Raw genomic sequence first — 21,150 nt, forward strand, 5'->3', positions numbered from 1 at the left:
CGGCAGGGACTGTCTCTATCTGTTGCCGACTTGTTCATCCCAAGCGCTTAGTACAGTGCTCTGCACATAGTAAGCGCTCAATAAATACTATTGAATGAATGAATGAATGACCCTGTCCAACCCGAATTGCTTGTATCCACCCAGCAATTAGTACAGTGCCTGGCATATAGTAAGCACTTAACAAATACCAGAAATTATTATTATTATTATTATTTAGGCTTTGAAGCCGGGGGAGAGTGATCGCGTATTACCGTTGGGCCAGACTGAGTGTGTTGGGAATCTCAAGCCCCCACTGAGTAGGCTCCTCTAAGGCTCAGCTGGGAGGAGTGGAAGTGTGGGAGCAGGGCTTGGTGGGGCATCCGTTGGGCTGGGCTTCACGGTGCTTCGGGTCGGGGTGTCGGGAGGTCATGTGTTCCAGAATCCTGTCCCTGGGCTGACTGCAGCTGGGGTGACCCGAGCAGGGCACTTCCCACCACCACATTGGCTTTAGAGGAGCCCGGTGAGAGGGAAGAGAAGTTCCCAACCCATCACCACATCCTTTGGAAATTCCGTTTTGGGCCCTCGCGTTCCTAACCAGCCTGCTTCCTCTGCCTGGATCAGGTCGCCCCCTCTGAGATTCAAGCCAGGCTCATTCTGGCTCTGCCCTTATTGTTTTGGGATCGGCTTCATCCCCTCAACGGGCAGCAGGTGATCCATCTCTGTTATCTGGGGACCACTGAGCCTTGGCCAAATGGATGTGTGTATGTATATATGTACGTAGTAGATATGTATTTTTTTGTTATCTGCAGAGTTCAGTAATATGTTGTGCATATTATTGAGAGTTCAAATATGTTGCCTAGATATTTTTTTTTTGATTACTTGTGCAGTTCAATAATCCACACCCTCCCCAGCCCCCAGGATTGTGATTAATTGAGATTTCCATTGGTTTGCGGTTCTGGGAGACATCTTATACATTGCAGTATGTCGTCAATCATTTTTTATTTGTTTTTCCCACCATCTATTATTAGAATGAAGTAAGAGTGTGTGTGTGTGTGTATGTATGTGTGTGTCTCTCCCCATCTCGTCTGTGTCCATCCCTCTCCCGGCTCACCCCTTGACCATTCTGGAAAACTGTAATCTGACAAGTGGTCATAAATCAACTGTAAAAATTGTTTGAAAGAAACCCCACGGCGCTCGAAACCTGGGCCCCCTCAGAGGCGAGCCTATACATGCCGGGACCGGAGTCCAGTGCCCAGATGGTATTCTCACACCCGATCGACCTCAGAAATGAAGGCACCGGGCTGGAGATTTTGACCCCTGCCTGTTTCCCGGGCACCTGGAACTGCGCCCCCATGCTCTGTAGACAGGGTTGGCTCTGGGCCCCCTCAGCCAGAAGTTTATAGGGCTGCCCTCACGTTACACATGGATCCCATCACAAAACAGTGTAATGACGTCACACGACATGCCACACCAGCAAAACAGTGATTCTGCAAACTCAGTCTGCTCCTTACCCCTGCTCTCACTCTCGACAGGGAAAGACTGACCCTGTACTGCCCCTCTGCCACTCCAAGCTGGGGAGAGCCAACCTGTGGGGGTCGGTGATGCAACTCTCTTGATACGGTCTGTTCTGGGATGGGTGCCATCTTGAATGTCTTTGGCGGCAGCCATCTCCGTTGGGTCAGGAGGCCCGTAGACTGTGAGCCGGTTATTGGGCAGGTATTGTCTCTATCTGTTGCCGAATTGTACACTCCAAGCGCTCAGTACGGTGCTCTGCACGTAGTAAGCGTTCAATAAATACTATCGAATGAATGAATAATAGTATTAGTGCTTACTGCGTGCAGCGCACCGTAAGAAATGCTGGAGAGAAAAATACACGGGTGAGAATTATACTAATAGTGGTGTCCATTAAGCTCTTACTGTGTGCCACGCACTGTACCGAGCGCTGAGGTAGATACGGGATCATCAAGTTGGACACAGTCTCTGTCCACGTGAGGTTCACAGTCTAAGTAGCAAGGATAACAGGCATTGAATCCCCATTTTGCGGATGAGGAAACAGGCGCTGAGAAGTGAAATGACTTGCCTAAGGTCACACAGTAGACAAGCGGCAGAGCCAGGATTAAAACCCAGGTCCTCTGACTGCCGGGCCCGTGCTCTTTCCATGAGGTCACGCTGCTTCTCTAAACACGGTCCCTGGCTCTAGGCACCCAGTACAGCACCCTGCCCTCTGAGTGCCACCCTCACCCAGACAGAGTCGTGCATTCAGTCTGCGGGGGATCTGGTGGAGCAGGCAAGAGTGAGTTTAGCCTCTGGTATCGGGATACTCCATCTCAGGATGGCACCTGGGGAGTTTCAAGTAGTCTACCGGTCTTGGCTACGGGAGGGAGAGTCAGGCGGAGGCCTACCCATTCCATTCCCAGCTTGGCCAGTGGCTAGTGAGTGGAAGGCAATCTGCTACAAGTCAAAACGCTCCCGTGCTGGGCAGCAGCGCCATGGGAGGGAATCGAGGGCGGAGGCTCAGTTTACCGCGCGGAAGGAGGCAGTGGTGGACCGCTTCCTTATCTTTCCCAAGAAAACTCTTCGGATACACTGCCGGAATGATTGCGGTTGGAGAATGGGGCGTTCTGGGAGAGATGCGTCTGCGGAGTCGCTATGGGTCAAAGACAGGGTTGGGCTACTAGCGGGAAACAGCTCCAGCGCTACCGTCTTCCTCAAACCGGGGAGCCTGGGCGATGCCAGTTTTGTGGAGAAAGAAGCGGGAAAGGAAGATCAATTCGGGCTTGCGTTCTGGAGGGTTCTGAAGAGCTCCCTCCCCGCAGCTGGTTCCCTGCTGAATGAGAATCGCCAGGGTGGGAGCCTCAGATGGCGAGTGCAGAAGGGCCTGTCCTCTTAAACAACATCCTGTCAGGGGTTGGGCAGCGCTACAGACAGCGTCCGTGGTTGCAGAAGAGAAGTTCAAACTGCGTCAGGGATGTTTTTTTTTTTTTCCTCTTGCACGCAACCCACACTCAGTTCAGCTCCCAGAAGCGAGCGGAGGCCGGAGGCGGAGGTCAAACGGAGGATGATGAGCGATCGGTGAGATTAAGGCTCGGGATGGCACACTAAAACGCCTCTCCCCTCCGAGAGCCCAGCTAGGTTGACCAGCTGGCCTCCGTGGCCTTTTGGCAGGGACGGAGGAGGAGGAAGGGGAGATTCTAGAAAAGCCACCTTGGAAAGGCTGGTCTGTTTTAAAAGGAAGAAGCCCTGAGTTTGTGGGGAATTGGAGCAGGCCGGGGGAGTTCCTTTGTCTCGGCCCTGGCCCCCTGCTGTCCTGGGACACAAGCGTGAAGCCGGCCAGTGAGTGTGGAGCTGGAGATCGTCATCATCAACGGTGATATTTATGGAGTACTTCCTGAGTGCAGAGCGCTGTACTGAGTGCTTGGGAGAGGACAAGACAACAGAAGTGGTCAAACCCTGCCCCCCAGTGAAAGGACCCTGCGACGAATGACTTGTTGCCGTTGATGGGATTACGATCAACAGGCCACCTTCATGTGCCTCATAATAATAATAAATAGCGGTATTTGTTAAGTGCTTGCTATGTGCCAAGCGCTCTACTAAGTGCTGAGGTGGATACAAGCAAATCGGATTGGGCACAGTCCCTGTCTCACGCGGGGCTCACAGTCTCCAACCCCATTTTACAGATGAGGGAACCGAGGCCCAGAGAAGTGAAGTGAGACTTGCCCAAGGTCACAGAGCAGACACGTGGTGGAGCCGGGATTAGAACCCAGGACCTTCTGACTCCCAGGCCGCATAGTCTCAGGATTGATTCGCTCCAGGGCCGGGGGCGAGAACCCTAGGGCCGTATGGGGTCGCCCGAGCTCCCGAGCTCCAGGAAGAGGCCCTCTCGGGCCACAGAATTCACCTCAACTTCCTGCCGAGCGATCTCACGGCGGCCCCGCTAGCATCCTTCCCCGGGTGAGAGCCGCAGCAGGGCAGGCCCGGAAGCGGCAGTTCTTTGGGGGAACCCGTATTTGACCCGCTGGCCAGGCCACCGGTTTCTTGTGCCTCTCCTTTTTCCTCGCCCTGAGGGTGGGATCCCCCCCCCCCGGCTCTCCCCATTATCCAGAGCCGGATGATCGAGACGGCAGATTATCCAGCCCCATAGACCTTCCCCCCACATTTTGGGGGTTGTGATGGTCAGGAGCCATCCGAGGTGGCTCAGGCTTGTAATAATAAGGATGGTATTTGCTAAGTGTTTTCTATGTGTTCTAAGTGCTGGGTAGACACAAGGCAATCAGGTTGGACCCAGTCCCTGTCCCACATGGAGTTTACGGTCCTAATATATTACAGATAAGTTCACTGAGGCATAGAGAGGTGAAGTGACTCACCCAAGGTCACACAGTGGACAAGTGGTGGAGCCGGGGTTAGAACCCACAACCTCTGAATCCCAAGCCCGGGTTCTCTCCACCAGGCCATCCTGTTTCTCACACCGCAGCTTTGTGCAGGGTGAGAGTAGCTCGGGGGGCAGTCGAAGGAAAGAGGTTGGCCCCCACTGACCGACTGTAAGCTCGTGCCTTCCAACTCAGTTGTAGCGTACCTTCCCAAGCACGAGGTACAGTGCTCTGCACGCAGGAAGCTCTCAATAAATTTAATTGGTTGATGTCACCTTCCCCATCCTGCGATTGGATTGGACACCTACCGTGCGCAGAGTGCTGGGCCCCTGGTTCTTGTATATCCCCTGGTTCTTGTATATTGTGGAGTTGCAGCTTTGTGTTAAAGCTTGATGTCCGATCCCGTGCATATCATAACTACGGGACTCATTAAGCGCCCCAAGTATTCGAAGCGCTGTACTAAACACTGGGGAATATCCAAAACACAATTCTTAACTCTTCTCATCTCCAGCCCATTACATACCCCTTTCCCCTTGTGTAGAATCCCCTCCCTCAACCAAACCACATCCTTCCCCTCCCTCAAGGCAGCCTAAAACAACCTCCTCCAGGAAGCCTTCCCTGAAAAACCCTCCACCACCACTCCTGTTAGCCCCCGCATCCCCACCACAGTACATTTCAGATGATGTTTTTGATGTAAGCCAGCCCCCGCTTCACTCCGGGCACTTTGTCCGGTTGTGTTCACTGGTGCACAGCTTCTTCCAGCACCGCAGGGCACTATCCAAACAGGCTTGAGTTGCCAGAAAAATGTTCCGTAACGCTGTCCTAGCCTAAGCGCACAGTGAAAACACATGCTTTTGAGGAACTAAATGTACTCAGAGCTTATTCTATGCTCAGCCAGTCTTATTTATTGAGTGCTCACTGGAGGGCTGTACTAAGTGCTTGGGAAAGTACAGCAGAACAATAAACAGACACATTCCCTGCCCACAACATGCATACAGTCTAAAGAGGGAGAGAGACATCATTCAGTCATTCATTTAATTGTATTTATTAAGTGCTTACTGAGTGCAAAACGCTGTACTATGCGCTTGGGAGAGTGTGTTACAACAAACGGACGCATTCCCTGCCCTCAGCGAGTGCACAATCTAGAGGGGGAGACACACATTAATACACCTAAATAAATAAAGTACAGATATATACATAAGTGCCATAGGGCTGGGAAGGGGTTGAATGAAGGGAGCAAATGAGGGCAACACCAAAGGGAGTGGGAGAAGAGGAAAGGAGGGCCTAGTCAGGGAAGGCCTCTTGGAGGAGATGGGCCTTGGTTAAGGCTTTGAAGTGGGGGAGAGGAATTGTCTGTTGGATATGCAGAGGGAGGGTGCTTTAGGCCAAAGGCAGGACATGGACGGGAAGTCGGCAGCGAGATAGACGAGATTGAGGTACGGTGAGAAGGTTAACATTAGAGGAGTGAAGTGTGCTGGGTTGTAGGTTGTAGCAGGAGAGTAGTGAGGTGAGCTGGAGGGGACAAGGTGATTGAGTGCTTTAAAGCCAATGGTGAGCGGTTTCTGTTCGATGTGGAGGCGGATGCGCAACCACTGGAGGTTCTTGAGGAGAGGGGAATAATGGCCTGAACGTTTTTGTAGATAAATGATCCGGGCAGCAGCGTGAAGTATAGACTGGACTGGGGAGAGACAGGAGGCTGGGGGGTCAGCAAGGAAGCTGATACAGTCACCCGGGCCGGTTAGGATAAGTGATTAGATTAATGTGGCAATAATTATAATAATAATAATGTTGGTATTTGTTAAGCGCTTACTATGTGCAGAGCACTGTTCTAAGCGCTGGGTAGATACAGGGTCATCGGGTTGTCCCACGTGAGGCTCACAGTCTTAATCCCCATTTTACAGGTGAGGGAACTGAGGCACAGAGAAGTGAAGTGACTTGCCCACAGTCACACAGCTGACAAGTGGCAGAGCCGGGAGTCGAACTCATGGCCTCTGACTCCGAAACCCAGGTTCTTTCCACTGAGCCACGCTGCTCCTCCAAACTGTGGTATCAGTTTGGATGGAGAGGAAAGGGTGGGTTTTAGCCATGTCGTGATGGGATTAGTATTTGGATTGAATGAGAGAGAGGAGTCAAGAATAACACCAAGGTTACGGGCTTGTGAGTCAGGAAGGATGGTAATACCGTCTACAGTGAGGGGAAAGTCAGGGGCAGGACAGGGTTTGGGTGGGAAGATAAAAAGTTCTGTGTTAGACACGTTAAGCTTGAGGTGATGGGAGGATATCCAAGTAGAAATGTCTTCGAGGTAGGAGGAAATGCGAGACTGCAGAGACTGCAGGCTGGAGCTGTAGATTTGGGTATCATCCGCATAGAGGTGGAGATTGAAGCCATGTGAGCGAATGAGTTCTCCAAGGGAGTGGGTGTAGATGGAGAATAGAAGGGAACCCAGAACTGCACCTTGGGAGACACCCACAGTTCGGGGGCGGGAGGCAGAAGAGGAGCCGGTGAAAGAGACTGAGAATGAGCGACCAGAGAGATAGAAGGAGAACCAGGAGAGGATGGTGTCGGCGAAGCCGCGAGGCCGGTGGTCGACAGTGTCGAGGGCAGCAGAGAGGTTGAGAAGGATCAGGATGGAATAGAGGTCGATGGATATGGCAGGAAGGAGATCGTGGGTGACCTTGGAGCGGGCGGTTTCTGAGGAGCGAAGGGGCCTGAAGTGAAGGGGTATATTGAGTGCCTTCTCGTTTGTGTGCAGAGCAGTGTGCTACCCCCGTATACCCTGATCTCCTCTATGAGGCACGGGCCGTATCCTCGCGCTACATTCAGGGAAACCTGTGTTGTACGTGTGGTGCGTTTTCACAAGCGGTCTCTTCTGACACCATGGCTGGTGCGGCGGCATGTTGTCGGGCAAAGAGTCCCCAGTTTCCAAACCACACTCGAAGCAGAACACGGAGTGGAAACACGGGTCATGGCTGAACTTAGTATACTCTGAGTTACTGTGTGCAAGGTGCCGCCCTGGGTTCCGGGAGCCAGTCAGAAGAAGTATAAGAGGTCGTCCCTGATCTCAACGGGCCGACATGCTAGTGGGCAAAGACAAGTGGACATAAGTGCACCAACTGACTGACTTTTCTGTGCCTCAGTTACCTCATCTCTCAAAAATGGGAATTAAGAGTGTGAGCCCCAGGTGGGACAGGGACTGTGTCCAACCTGATTAACTTGTATCTGCCCCAGTTCTCAGAAGAGTGCTTGGCATATAGTAAATGCTTAACAAGTACCATAATTATTATTGAATATTATTAGTGAAGGGGAGGCTAGCTAACATTTGATTTGTACTGGGGCGAGTGGTCTGAACAGGAGGAGTAGTGGTGCGGGGGTGGGGCAGGCCTACCAAGGAAGGCCTCCTGGAGGAGGTGTTTTTAGGCGGCCTGGAGGGAGGGGATGGATGGGGTTTGGCAGAGTTTAAGGGAGGGAATTCACATTGTTGTTGTTGTTGCCTTATGCCGTCGAGTCGTGTCCGACCCATAGCGACGCCATAGACACATCTCTCCCAGAACGCCCCGCTCTCCATCTGCAATCATTCCGATAGTGTATCCATAGAGTTTTCTTGGTAAAAACACAGCAGTGGTTTACCATCGCCGCCTTCCGCGCAGTAAACTCGAGTCTCTGCCCTCGACTGTCTTCCATGCCGCTGCTGCCCAGGTGAGTGAGTTTTGACTTGTAGCGGATTGCCTTCCAATCGCTAGCCACTGGCCAAGCTAGGAATGGAATGGGTAGGCCTTTGCTTGACTCTCCCTCCTGTAGCTGAAACTGGTAGAGGACTGGAAACTCTCCAGTTGCGACCCTGAGAGGGGTGAGGGATTTCTAAGGGGAAACGCATACACAACAGCTTGGGGGTGAGAAGAGTCAGGAATGAAAGCTGATGCCCAACCCGATTAGCTTGTACCTCAGCGCTTAGTACAGTGCCTGGCACGGAGTAAGCACTTAGCAAATACCGCAGTTATTGTGAAGAGGAGCACCAGCTGGGCCAGAGTGGGAAGAAAGCGCAGACAGGCAAAAGGGAAGCGGGTGGGTAGGAGCTGAGAGAGCCCGGCCATCGGAGTCTCCACTTTCCCTTGTCGCTGCAAGGGATGGTCATCCCACCTCTCCTTTTCCTTTTTACATCCCTCCCACTGAGCTGATCCTCGCAGGGGTCACCCTGGGGAGAACTCAAGGAGCCCCACATTACTCGTATATCACCCCCACTTCACCCAGTACCCCACAGGAAAATCAAAGATTAGCCAGATCTTTGCGACACGATTGACAGTCGAGTCCCTGTTTGGAACCATCATTCTTGGAGGGATCCGAGTGTCCACCTAAACAACCAGAACTCTCCCCTCTCCATCCTCAGCTCTCCCGCCAGGGACCCAACACCTCTAACTCTTCCCCCTCCAACCCCAACCTCTCCCTCCAGTGACCCAACACGAGTGACTCATCCTGAATTTGCCCATTCTTTTCGTTCTTCTTAACAAAATGGAGCCAACCCCATTGTGGGGAGATGATTGGGCAAGAAAAGACTGTGGGCGTGGGAGCGGGGAGGAGAAGAACGTCTGCTGACCCTCCACCCCTACTCTCTCTCAACTCCCGTCTCTGTCCCCCCCCCGCCCCACCATGCCGTTGATGCCGATTTCCACCGTGACTGTCCCCAGGAACAGGAAGCGGCTCCCTGTCCCACGCCCTCCTGCGGACCATCGCCCCCACGGGGCACTTGTACACCGTCGAGTTCCACCAGCAAAGGGCCGAGAAGGCCATGGAGGAGTTCCGCGCCCACAAGGTGGACCACTTGGTGACGGTCCGGAACCAGGACGTCTGCAAGAACGGCTTCGGCGTCACCCATGCCGCAGACGCCGTCTTTCTGGACATCCCCTCACCGTGGGAGGCCGTCGGCCACGCCAACGCAGCCTTGCGAGTGGAAGGTGGGGGACCGCCGGGGCGCGTGGGCCCGCAGGGCCCGGCTGCTTGGGCATGGGCCCGGCTGGTCTCGGGACTGAGGTTCAGGGGTTCGATTACTCCTCCTGCCCCCGGGGTATCGGGTTGGTGGACACAGGACTTCACCGGCTATCCCGGGGAGGCAAGAAGAGATTTTAAAAGGGAAAAGGCAGACACCCCCCAGCCCTCACAGAGTTGTGGGTCTACTTTTGGGGTTGATGCTTTTACTGGGTTCAAGCCATCATCATATGAGCTCTCTCTCAGCTCTGCTAATGGGAGTGTGGTGCTCTGGGTGTGGAAGGGTGTGTGTGCATGAGAGAGACAGAGAGAGAGATGTAACACCCCTGACAAAAGCAAGTTGTCTTTGACATTTTGCGAGGTGGGAGTATGTAGGTTCAGTGTAACAGAAGGTTTTGTACCTTCAATTCATGGGGCTGGGCCGGGGGGGCCGAGGGCTCGGCTTTTTCTCTCCCCGGCGCGGGAGACTGCCTGTCTCTCCCACCAGAGAAACTCGTGAGGGCGGGGGCTGCCTCCATCAGTTAATCAGTCAACGGTACGGTGTCAGTGGTATTTATTGTCCGCAGAATGCTGTACAAAGCTCTGGGTACCGTGCAGTCGGTAAACTCAATCCCAGCCCTCAGAGAGCTGACAGTTAACGGAGGACAGGGGAGGTTACATTCTGAGTTTTTATTGGAACGTTAGAATCGGAGACTCTCCAGGCTGGAGGGGCCTGGGTAGGGACATCTCATCCATCCTCCAGCCGAGCCTCCTCCGGCCCGTACGACGCCAGTGAGTCCCTGGTTTCTTTTTAACCGCCAGGATCCGGGGCCAAGGGAAAGGCGTTTACCCCAGGGTTTTGACGTTGGGTGTGAAACCCGGCTTTTTTGTTTGTTTATTTGCTTGTTTTTCTTAAGCTTAGACGAGGCTGAACTTTGCTACATTTCTAAGGCCTGCGGGGGCCTGGCCTTTTATTTTGGATTTGGTTCAGGGTGTGTGGCTTTTCATCTTGCAGTTTCCAGCGTCCTTTCCACCCTGGGTGGAGTTGTCCTGTCGGAAAAGCCTTGGGCCTCCGGGGCTACCGGATGTTTGCTCCTAAGGGGCCTGTTGGCAAGTGACCCCCTTCCCCCTACCCACCGCATACACTTCCCCTCCCCAGCTGGAACAGAATGTCACCTCAGTTCACTTTAATCGTGGCTTTTTATTTGGTTTGGGTCCGGTCAGCAGCCCCAAGGCAAGGAGTTGAATTCTCTTTTGGCCACAGGAGAGCCCCTCGCCCCTCCGCAGCTTCTGGCCTTGCCCTGGAGGCGGTGGGGCTGGCAGGTTTGGTTGGAAAGGCATCCATTTCCTTCCCCTTGATAATGCAGCTGATGATGACATTATGGTACTTGTTCAGTGCTTACTTTGTGCCAAAGCACTTACTCTGTTCGAAGCACTGGGGTAGATACAAGCCAATCAGGATGGACGCAGTCCCTGTCCCATGAGGAGTGCGCACTCTGAATCCCCATTTTACAAATGAAGTAACTGAGGCCCAGAAAAAGTGGAAAGACTCGCTCAAGGTCACACTGCAAACACATGCCGAAGCCGGGATTAGTTGCCCATCGTGGTCCGTTGGTGCAGTCTCCCCCCCGGGAGAGCGGCCGGGCCACTGGGGACGTTTCGTCGGCCGGCTTCCAGGCTTCAAAAGTTCCTGCCTCTCAAGAGGCAGCAGTGGACTCCCCGGGCCTGCCCTGGGTCGTGGCTCCAAGACGATCCGGTTCAGATTTCCGGCCCCCTCCTGGGATTTGGCTCTGGGTGGGCCAGCTGTCCCTTGTGCCGGCCGGTCTCGCGGTTCAGAGCCTCCGCTGGCCTGGGAGCCTCTTCTGCCTTCTCCCCCGCCCCCCCCTTCCTCCTCCTCCTCCTCCTGTGCTGCCGGGCGCTGCTGCACTGCGGCTCTCTCTGCCGCTCCCTGGATCGTTCCCTTTCCCCTTGCCGGATCTGCTGATTCGTGGATTTGATCTCTCCTGTCCCGGCCCGCCTCCTGCCTGACCTTGGCTCTCAGAGCCGATCCTCCTCGGTGTGCCCGGACAGTCCTCGGCGTGCCCCGACAGTCTCGGTCAGGATTTTCCCACCTGTCCGCCGGTTATCGTCGGGGCCTTCTGCAGAACGAGCGGCGGCTGCTTGGTTCTTCTTCCCCGCCCTGGCCCCGAGCCCCGTTCTAAATCTAAATCTAAACAGTTCTAAATAATCAATTCTCACAGAATTGATGAATTCTGACGTCAATCCCTCCTGTTACCTCATTTGCGGCAAAAGGGTGGGAGGCTAGATTATGAGCTCATTATGGGCAGGGAATGTGTCTGATGATTTTCTTGTACTCTACTCTCCCGAGCGCTTAAAACAGTGCTCTGCATATAGTAAGTGCTCAAGCAGTACCATTGATTGATTGACTGACAGGGACGGCATATGGGCCCAAGCTTTTTCTCAAGCCCTTCGTGGAAGCGATCGGAGCTCACCGCTCCTTAGATGATCCAGGCGAGTTGTACTAAATTATCCATATGTCATTGGCCCTTTCTTTGTGTTTGTGTGCGCGTGGGGGTTATTTGTTAAGCGTTTACTATAAGTCAGGTACTGTACTGAGCACTGGGGTAGTTATAAGCTAATCAGGTTGGACACAGTCCGTGTCCCACATGGGACTCATTCTCAATCCCCATTTTTACAAATGAGGTAACCGAGGCCCAGAGAAATGAAGTGACTTACCCAGCAGACAAGTAGAGGGACCGGGATTAGAACCCAGGTCCTTCCGACTCCTAGCCCATGCTCTACCCACTGAGCCACGCTGCTTCTCAGCCAGCCTGTTCTCCCTCTGCTTTCCCTTCCTGGTAGCTGGGCCCAGTTCTCGATATTCTTTTCAAATCCCCAGGCGAGGTGACCCTAGAGGGAGGGGCATGGGAAAGGCGGAAAGCAGTGCCGCCTTGGAGCCATCCAGAGCCAAACCAACCGGAAGTGGCCGGGACCAACTTCCATGGTTTGGAGTAGAAATTGGCCTCTCTCTGGGTTTTTATTTTCCCACTTTGATAAGGGAGGGTCTGAAGCGGACATTGCTTGGTTGCAGAAGACCTGAGTGGTGGAGTAGGGCCACTTTTTCCCGTTTTTCCCGAGTCCCAGGGCTGGTCCTGAAGGGCATTCCTGGGTGTTGGGAGGTTTGGGGGGGAGAAGAGGCCGAGTAGCCTTGGGATGGGCTTGAGGGCTTGTCTTTTCCAATAGAAATAGGTGGAAGAACACAAACTATAGCATCTGTCAAGGGCTTACTATGTGCCAAGCACTGTGTTCAACACTGGAGTAAGCACAAGTTACCAGGCACTGCTGAGGATGGCCCATCATGCCCAGGGGATGCTTAGTGGCACGATGTGGAATCATAATGATAACTGCGGTATTTGTTATGCGCTTTCTGTGTGCCAAGCACTGAGAAACGGCATGGCCTAGTGGAAAGAGCACGGGCCAGTTAGAAGAGCTGGGTTGCAATCCCAGAACCACCACTCATCTGCTGTGTCACCTTGGGCAAATCACTTAGCTTCTCTGTGCCTCAGTTCCCTCATCTGGAAAATGGGGATTTAAATGCATGTTCACCCTCCTACTTAGACTGTGAGCCCCATGTGGGACCTGATGATCTTGTGTCTATCCCAGCGATCAGTACAGTGCGTGGCACATAGTAAGCACTTAAATACCACAATTACTGTTATTATTATTAGTATTAATAGTAGAGAAGCAGCATGGCCTAGTAGATAGAGCACAGGCATGGGAAGCAGAAGGACCTGGGTTCTAATCCCAGCTCTGCCACTGTGTGCTGTTTGATCTTGGGCAAGTCACTTTACTTTTGTGCCTCAGTTACCTCACCTGTAAAATGGGGATTAAGATTATGAGCCCCATGTGGGACAAGAATGTGTCCAACCCGATCTGCTGATATCCACCCCAGCGCTTAATACAGTGCCCGGCACATAGTAAGTGCTTAACAAATACCACGGTTATTAATTATGATTATTGTTACTAAAGCCTTAGGGTAGATAAAAGATGATCAGGTCCCACGTGGGGCACAGAGTCCAAGTAGGAGGGAGAACCGGGATTGGATCCAATTCGAAAGGAGGACAGCCCCGGGTCCTGGAGCTGTGGGCATCTGCAGGGCAGTGTGGTGGGGAGACCCAGAGAGGGGTGGCCCTCTGCTGGGCTTAACACCTTCACAGCCCCTCTGTGGGTGCCCCCTTGAGCTGCTCCCCTAAGCCAACGTCTCCCATCTGGAGGGGCAGGGGGACGTCTGCAGTGCCCGTCGTCCCCGTCGCCCGGTCCTCCCCTCGCTCCACCCCCGGGCCGGGCTGTGCTAGGCACCGGCCCCGGCGCAGGCTCCGTGTCGACACCCCCCATTCCCACCGCTCCCCGGGCCTGGCTGAGCCGGTTGTCACCTGCCCTTCCAGAGAGGGAGGGAGAGAGAAGAGGGGCCAGGCTGCTCCATAATCCCAGGCCAAAGCCCTCAACGCACCAGGACTTGGACGGTTAACCCGAGTGATTGATAGTTTTCCCTTTTTTACAGAGCCGGGGTTGGGATGGGGGGGGAGGGAGGAGGGGCCGAGGGAGGGAAGGAGGGGAGGAAGAAAGGGGAGCCGATCAATCAGTGGAGTTTATTGAGCACTTACTGTGTGTAGAGCACTGTACAAAGTGATGGAGGAAGTACAGGACAACAGAATCCCTGCCCACAAGGAGCTTTCAGTCCCCCAGGAAAGACAGGCATTAAAATGATTTACAGGTTGCGGAAATAGTAAACCATTGGGATATGTCCAAACGTGCTGTGAGGCTGAGGTGGGTGTCAAAGAGATGACGGGTGTGGGGGGAGGGGGCGCTCAGGCAGAAAACCCACCAACCCCAACCTGCACAGGAGAGACCCAAGCTTCCCCCGTGAATGTGTGCGGGCTCCTCCGCTCCAGGACAGGTGGGTTTCTCCTCCGCTTTACCCCGGGAGCTTAGTCCCCAAGCCCAGGAGTGCCCGGCTGTGCCAAATGCAAGTTCTCCAGGGGCCGGGCTTCCTTCGGGAGAGGTGCCCAACGTCTTAAGGCTCCCATTTTCTGCTTTGGGTCATTAGGGGCCTGGGCAAGAGAAAGGAAGAGTCAGGGAATCAACCCCTTTATTACCAATTTCTTTGCAAAACAGGAACCCCCTACTTCGGATAGCTTCCAAGTGGTTTCTGCGTAACTTAACGTAAAGACCCCCTTCTAACCAGAGTCTCTCTCCCTCCCCCTCCCTTTTTTTTTTTTTCCAAATGGTTTTTGTTAGGCACTTTCTATGTGCCGTGCACTATTCTGAGCCTTGAGGAAGATACACGCTAATCATATTAGACACAGTTGCTTCCCACACAGGGCTCACAGTCTTAATCCCCATTTTGCAGATGAGGCCCAGAGAAATGAAGTGACTTGCCCAAGGTCACACAACAGACAAGGACGAAGATGGGATTAGAACCCAGGCCCTTCTGATTCCCAGGCCCCGGGCTCCATGACCCCTCCCCAGGAGTTCTTGCTTAATTTTCTGGTCTGCCTCGCCTCCCTTCTCTCCCCTCCCCGAAGCCACGGGCCTTCCTGGACCGTTCCAATTCGGCTGCTGGGCGGGGAGGAGGTAGGGGGCAAAGGAAGCGGCCGGATCCGAGGTCCAAATCCTTTCCTTTCGACCCCGGCCCTCCCTAGACTCCCTCTCTGCTAGCAGAAGCTCCCCCCCCACCCGCCTCCACCCTCCCACCCCCCACCAGCCTTGCTCACACAGCTCCTCAACGTGAGCGGGCTTAATCACACACAATTACAGTATCAAACCAGTGCTATCTGACTCTTGCTGAGCAAACTCACTGGCAGGCGCTTTGTGTGGGTTTTCAAGGAAGAAAGCCAGAGATGGGTTGGCCCTGGAGCTGGCATGTTTTGATATTGGGTGGGGGGAGGGAGAGCCCTCCCCATCCCTAACCCACCACCCTCCCTTCGCACCCAAAGCCTCAGAGAGATGATCAAATGGGATCCTTTTGGTTCCCACTTGGGAGCTCTCCCCTACCCCTGCCCTCCCGGGAAGACCATGGCCCTACAGCTTCAGGTTTGGAGTTCGTTCATTCAGCTGTATTTATTGAGCGCTTACTGTGTGCAGAGGACTGTACTAAGCGCTTGGGAGAGGACAAAATAACAATAAACACTTTCCCTGCCCACCACGAGCGCAGAGTAACTTGAGCCTGCCAGAGGAGGGGCTTGGGTTGGGCAGGAGCAGGGCCAGGCTCGAGGAGTGTCCGAGGATATAGGGGGCAGACGGGCCGGTCTAGCACCCCAGGCTGATCTGGACGCCCGTGGAGACCCCACAGCCCGCGGAGATGAGCTGGGACTAGCGCAGTGGTGGCTCCAGGACCACCCCCTATTCCACCTTCCAGGATGGGACTTGTAACCCCTGCCTCTCCTGGGGTCACCCGTCACCCACACCCACAGCGGGGTCGGGGGGCTGGGAGACGAGGCAGGGGGAAGACCCATCTGTTCCATCAGATGGTTAGGTCCCAGCCCGAACTTGGGGGTGACCGATTTGGGTTTCATGACAAAAGCCTGACCACAGCAAGACGGTTCCGTGCCTACTTCATTATTAAACCCTCCCCCGGAGCGGCCTCGTGGTGATATGCGGGTTTTGCCTCTGGCCCCCGCCGAGACAACGAGTTCATTGTGAGATGACCTTTAGGCTAGTTCCGAAACCCCCGCCGACCCCTCCGGGTCCCCATCCCACGTCTCCGTTATCCGGGGTCCCTTTGAGCGACTCCCACCGGGCTCCCCCACCGGCCCTAGGCCCCACGTCCTGCCAGCGGCTCCAGGAGCGTCCATAAGACAGGTTGGGACTTGCCACTTGCAGTCACTGCTTCCAGGCCAGTGTCATTTTGCGAGGAACATAAAGGCCAAGTTCAACGATTGAACGGAAATATCAGGTCCCGGCTGTTCGGCCTTCCTGACCCTTAGTAATCTCTCCCGTGGAGGTGGGAGATCCGGGACTGGGGGTGGGTGAGGTGGGTGGTATCCCCGAGGGGCAAGAGCAGGACAGACTTTTCTCTCTGTCCCTGGCCTGGTGGGTCCCTGGTGGGCCTTGGCTCCCTCCCATGCGTGAGAACAATTAGATAGCAATCAAATAATTAGTTAACCAGGCAGGGCAGATTACCCAGCATTTCAAAGTCAAGGGATTATTTGATTTATTATGAAACGCAGGCCCTAGACAGCTTTCTTATCTAATTCTTATCTAATTCCAAAGTTGAAAGATAAAGAAGGTTCTAGGGAGGGTATTCAAAATCATTTGACCTCTCCCTCCCCTCCCGCCTGGCTGAAACAGGGTTGAGGGCAAAGCCACCCTTTCTCGGGGGAGGGGGATGGGACCGTCCCTGCCCAGTCAGGCGTTCGACCCTCTGTCACTTTCAGAGGCGGTTGGTCTCACCCGTTGTCATCGAAGCAGCTTCGCCTTGTGGAAAGAGCATGGGTCTGGGAGCCAGAGATCCTGGGTTCTAATCCTGTGTGTGTGACCTTGGGTGAGTCATGTAACTGCTCTATGCCTCAGTTTCCTTAACTGTCAGATGGGGATGTCGTGCCCGTTCTTGATCCCACTTAAGACTGTGAGCCAGCCCTGTGTGGGACAGAGACTGAATCTGTCCTGATTATCTTGGGCCTCCCCAGTGCTTAGTAAAATGCTTGCATAGTAAGTACTTAACAATTACCCCCATTTTGGGTTTTTTAAAAATTATTATTATTATAAGCCAGTGGCTACCTGGGGCAGCATCTAGCCGATCTTTATGATGAGTCACGGACGTTTCATTGGCTCTGACGGACCTATCTGACGCTTGGACTGTGAGCCCCCTGTAAGACAAGGGACCGTGTTCAAACCGATCATGTTTTATCTGCCCCAGTGTTTAGCAGAGTCCTTGGCATGTAGCAAATTTCTTCACAGATAGAGCCATTATCCCGAAGCCGCCAACTCCCTCCTCCCGGCTCCGTCCCCGAGAAGGTGCCCCATCTTGCCCGGCTCGGTTCCGGCTCCGGCAGGGGAGGGGAGGAATGCGCAGAGCTCCCGGCCGCCGAGCCGCGATGCTGTAATCGCTCGTTGGCTCCCTCCCCCTCCGTCCCCCTCTGCCCCCCGCCACCTGGTCCTGCGTACACTGCGGGGATGTTACATCACCTCGCCCTTCCCCACCCCGCGCTCACATGATGCTGGAGACGGAGATGTCCCTGTCTAATTCCGGGCCCCCGGGGAGGGAGCTGGGGGCTTTGCGGAGTAAATCCGCACCGGGCCCGACCAGCCTTGGCAGGGGTGACATTGGCATAGTGGAAGTCGAGGGTTTGCACCTGCCAGGATGGGGAGGGGAGGAAGGAAGGTGGGTGTGGGTGGGCGTCGGAGGCGAGGAAAGGGGAGCCGACCCTTTTCCTCGGCAGCCCGCCCCGGGAGAATGCTTTTCTCCATCCATTTGAGAGTCGCAGGGTTCACCGCGCCCGGCACCGTCCCTCTAGAGGCCCACGGGGGTCTTTGGGCATCGGGGCTGCCTCCCGAGGAAAGCCAGCAAGAGCGGACGCCTCCCTCTCTGGCTCGTCCGGGCTTCACTCTCGGCTGACGTTCCATCCCAGTAAAGGAAGGGACAAGGAGGAGGAGGGAAGGAGGCAAGGGGGTGGGGAGGAAGAGGGCCCCTCTGGAGGAAAATGTCTCAATCTTAGGCTAAATCGGGCACTGGGTCTTTGTCTTTGGGCATGGTGGGGGAGGGGGGAACCTGGAGCCTCTCAGCAGCGGAGCACCACACGTTGCTTGAGGGTGGGAGGGGTGGGGGGGCTCCCTGCATCCCGGCATTTTTTTCCCAGAGGAATTCCACCTGCCCAAGGGTATCGGAGGCAGGAGTCTCCCCAATCGATGGATCTTATGACCTCGATTTCCCCACATCCGGGGCCCAAGTGGAGCTTGGGAAAGGATTTCCCAGCTGGGGAAGATGATCACTTTCGTACACTGCAAAGCAATCCCAGCTCTGTGTGTGTGTGTGTGTATGTGTGTGTGTGTGCGTGCGTGTGTGTGGTTGAGTTGTGGAGGGGGCGGTCTCGGGGGGCGAGTCCGGGGCTGAACAAGTTTATTTCTTGGCTGTCTTCTCTTGGCATCCGCTCAGAGGGGGCTGGGTTCGAGGCATCGGAAGGCGTCGTACGAGATCGATTTGTGACACGTGTTTTCTTGCCCCCGTCCCCGACCTCCCCCCACCCCGACTCCACCTTGCCCCCTCCCCATGTCTGTCGCCGCAGGGGGCCGCCTCTGCTCCTTCTCTCCGTGCATCGAGCAAGTGCAGAGGACCTGCCGCGCACTGGAGGAGCACGGCTTCACCGAGGTGCACACGCTCGAGATCCTGCTGCAGGCATACAACGTCAGGACCGTCAACCTGCCCCTCCCCGACCTGGGCAAGGGGGCCACGGCCGACGCGGCGGACGCCCCCTCGGACGTGGCCGCGGATTCCGGACCCCCGCCCCCGGGGATGGCCCAGTTTAAAAGCGGGGTGCCGCTCAAGGAGATGGTGGGGCACACCGGCTACCTCACGTTCGCCACCAAAAGCTTATTTTAACAGCCACGGGGCGGTCCGGGCGGAGGGAGGAGGAGGAGGACGGTGAGGAGGAGGTTGAGAAGGAGCGGAACTCTCTCAATGTTCCCTCCTCGTCAGACAACGCCATATATAGTCAAGCGGAGCCGGGAGAGACACTGTTTAAATAACACACCCGCGCGACCCTGACGCTGGGACGTTGAGGGCGCTCGGGCCGCCTGGCTGCCGGAGAGGAGTTCTCCTCCAAAGTCCGCGATCTGCTGCCGGCTGGGGGGGTTAGGGAGGAGGAGGAAATAAAGCCCCGAGATGGGCCACATCTTCCCGTCGTTTCCTCTCCTCGAACTGTTTAAGTGGAGAACCAGGGTCACTTGGGTTCCTCCTCTTAGGGGCTGGTGTCTTTCCTCATGGAGCCCTCCCAGAGAGACCCCGTGGATGCTAAGTGTGAGCGTCAGGTGTTTTTAGGTGCCGTCCCCACCCCGACAGGTGGTTTAGTACTCTGGGGCATTTTAGGGGGCCAGATTAAATTCGCGATTACTGAGTGAGAAATTTGTGTGCTGCCTGTGTGTCTGGAGTTATGAAGCCTTCGGCGAGCGGGGTGGTTTTTTTTTTAATGGTATTTGGTAAGTGCTTACTATGTGCCGGGCACTGTTCTGAATACTGGGGCAGATAAAAGGTAATCAGGTTGGACACAGTCCCTGTCCCACAGGGGCTCACAATCTTAATCCCCATTTTAAAGATGAAGGAGCTGAGGCACAGAGAAGTGAAGTGACTTCCCCAAGGTCACGCAGCAGGCAAGTAGAAGGACCGGGATTAGAGCACAGGTCCTTCGGCCACCCAGGCCCGGGCTGTAGCCACTAGGCCATGCTGCTTCCCCGGGGTTCTGCCCGGAATGGGAGATTGAGGTCAGTTGTGTCCAGGATGGGACTCTTCACAGACAAGTTGGGGCGTGGTGGGGCCGGCGCCCTCTCCAACATGGAGGACAGGGACCGTATCCAACCTGATTGTCATGTGTCTAACCCAGGCGCTTAGTACAGTGCTTGACACATAGTAAGCCTTTAACAAATACCATTAAAAAACAAAAAAAACAGAAGAGTTGACCCGAGCCTAAGCCCAAACAATGGGGAGAATTGGAGGCCCAGCACCCAAAATTTCAATCAACTAGCCCCCCATGAAAGCCCCCCGGGCCCGTAGACCTATTGAACGATCCAGTCCCCGATTTCTATGTGCGGCCTCCTCTGGCAGACTGGGATCTCTAGGAGGGCAGCAGGCGCGGCTCACGCTTGGACAGTCTGTCCCCAACTGCCCAGCACAGTGGCCTACGTACAGTAGGGGTCCGGTACAGTGCCTCCCATAAGCTCACCTGAGCAGAGCTTCACGAGTAGGATATGTAATCATAATTGTTGTATTTATTAAGCACTTACTGTGTGCCAAGCATTGGGCTAAATGCCCAGGGAGGTACAAGATAATCAGCTCAGACAATCCCTGGCTCTCATCAGGCTGTCAGTCTAGGTCGGAGGGAGAAGAGGGATTGAATCCCGGATTTACAGTCGAGGAAACTGAGGCACCAGGAAGTGAAACGACTTGCCTAAGGTCATGCAGCAAGGTAGTGGAGGAGCTGGGATGAGAACGCAAGTCTCCTGATCGCCTCCCTCCCCAGCTCAGGCTCATGCTCTTTCCACTAGGCCACTCTGCTTCTCAGTGAGGAGAGTAATAATAATTATGGTATTTGTTAAGCGCTTACTATGTGCAGAGCACTGTTCAAAGCGCTGGGGTAGATTCAGAATAATCAGATCGTCCCACGTGGGGCTCACATTTTTTAATCCCCATTTTTACAAATGAGGCAGCTGAGGCCCAGAGAAGTTAAGTGACTTGCCCAGGGTCACACAGCAGACAAGTGGTGGAGCCGGGATTAGCACCTACGACCTCTGACTCCCAAGCCCAGGCTCTTTCCACTAAACCACGCTGCTTCTCGTGCAGCAGATGACAGAGTAGATGACAGCACAGTGCTCTGCACACTGTAAGAGCTCGCGGTAACTGTGATTGATTGACTCACAGCAGGGTACCCAAGCGGCTGCTCTGTGGCATCGTGCCACGTGTCATGTTATCTTCCTTAATTTGATTTACATGACACAGTGTGGGTTCCTGGAAGCCTGCCTTATCTGAGCCATGAGGGTCTATAAGGAGATGATAGAGTGCATTTCTTCTTTTGCCACGATAGCCTCTCACCCCAACCTGCTTCTGTCCCATCTTGCAGAAGGACCTGGATTCTAA

The 21,150-nt window shown here is 54.6% G+C and overlaps 1 protein-coding gene and 1 non-coding gene across 2 annotated transcripts in view; one reads left to right on the forward strand and one right to left on the reverse strand.

Moving 5' to 3' along the window:
• The window catches only part of TRMT61A (tRNA methyltransferase 61A), a 28,843-nt gene extending 9,418 nt beyond the window's left edge, over window positions 1-19,425 (forward strand). Inside the window, exons 3-4 of the mRNA XM_029072039.2 lie at window positions 9,029-9,295; window positions 18,590-19,425. Of these exons, the coding sequence (XP_028927872.1) occupies window positions 9,029-9,295; window positions 18,590-18,903 (581 nt within the window). The 3' untranslated portion in view covers window positions 18,904-19,425. The remainder of the gene's footprint in view (window positions 1-9,028; window positions 9,296-18,589) is intronic.
• Window positions 8,057-8,194, reverse strand: LOC114817069. Its single transcript, XR_003764921.1, has one exon. It is a non-coding gene; the product is annotated as a small nucleolar RNA SNORA7 (small nucleolar RNA).
• Window positions 19,426-21,150: the final 1,725 nt, after the last annotated feature.

The sequence above is a fragment of the Ornithorhynchus anatinus genome, chromosome 1, assembly GCF_004115215.2.
Source record: "Ornithorhynchus anatinus isolate Pmale09 chromosome 1, mOrnAna1.pri.v4, whole genome shotgun sequence".
In the NCBI taxonomy this organism is placed as follows: Eukaryota; Metazoa; Chordata; class Mammalia; order Monotremata; family Ornithorhynchidae; genus Ornithorhynchus; species Ornithorhynchus anatinus.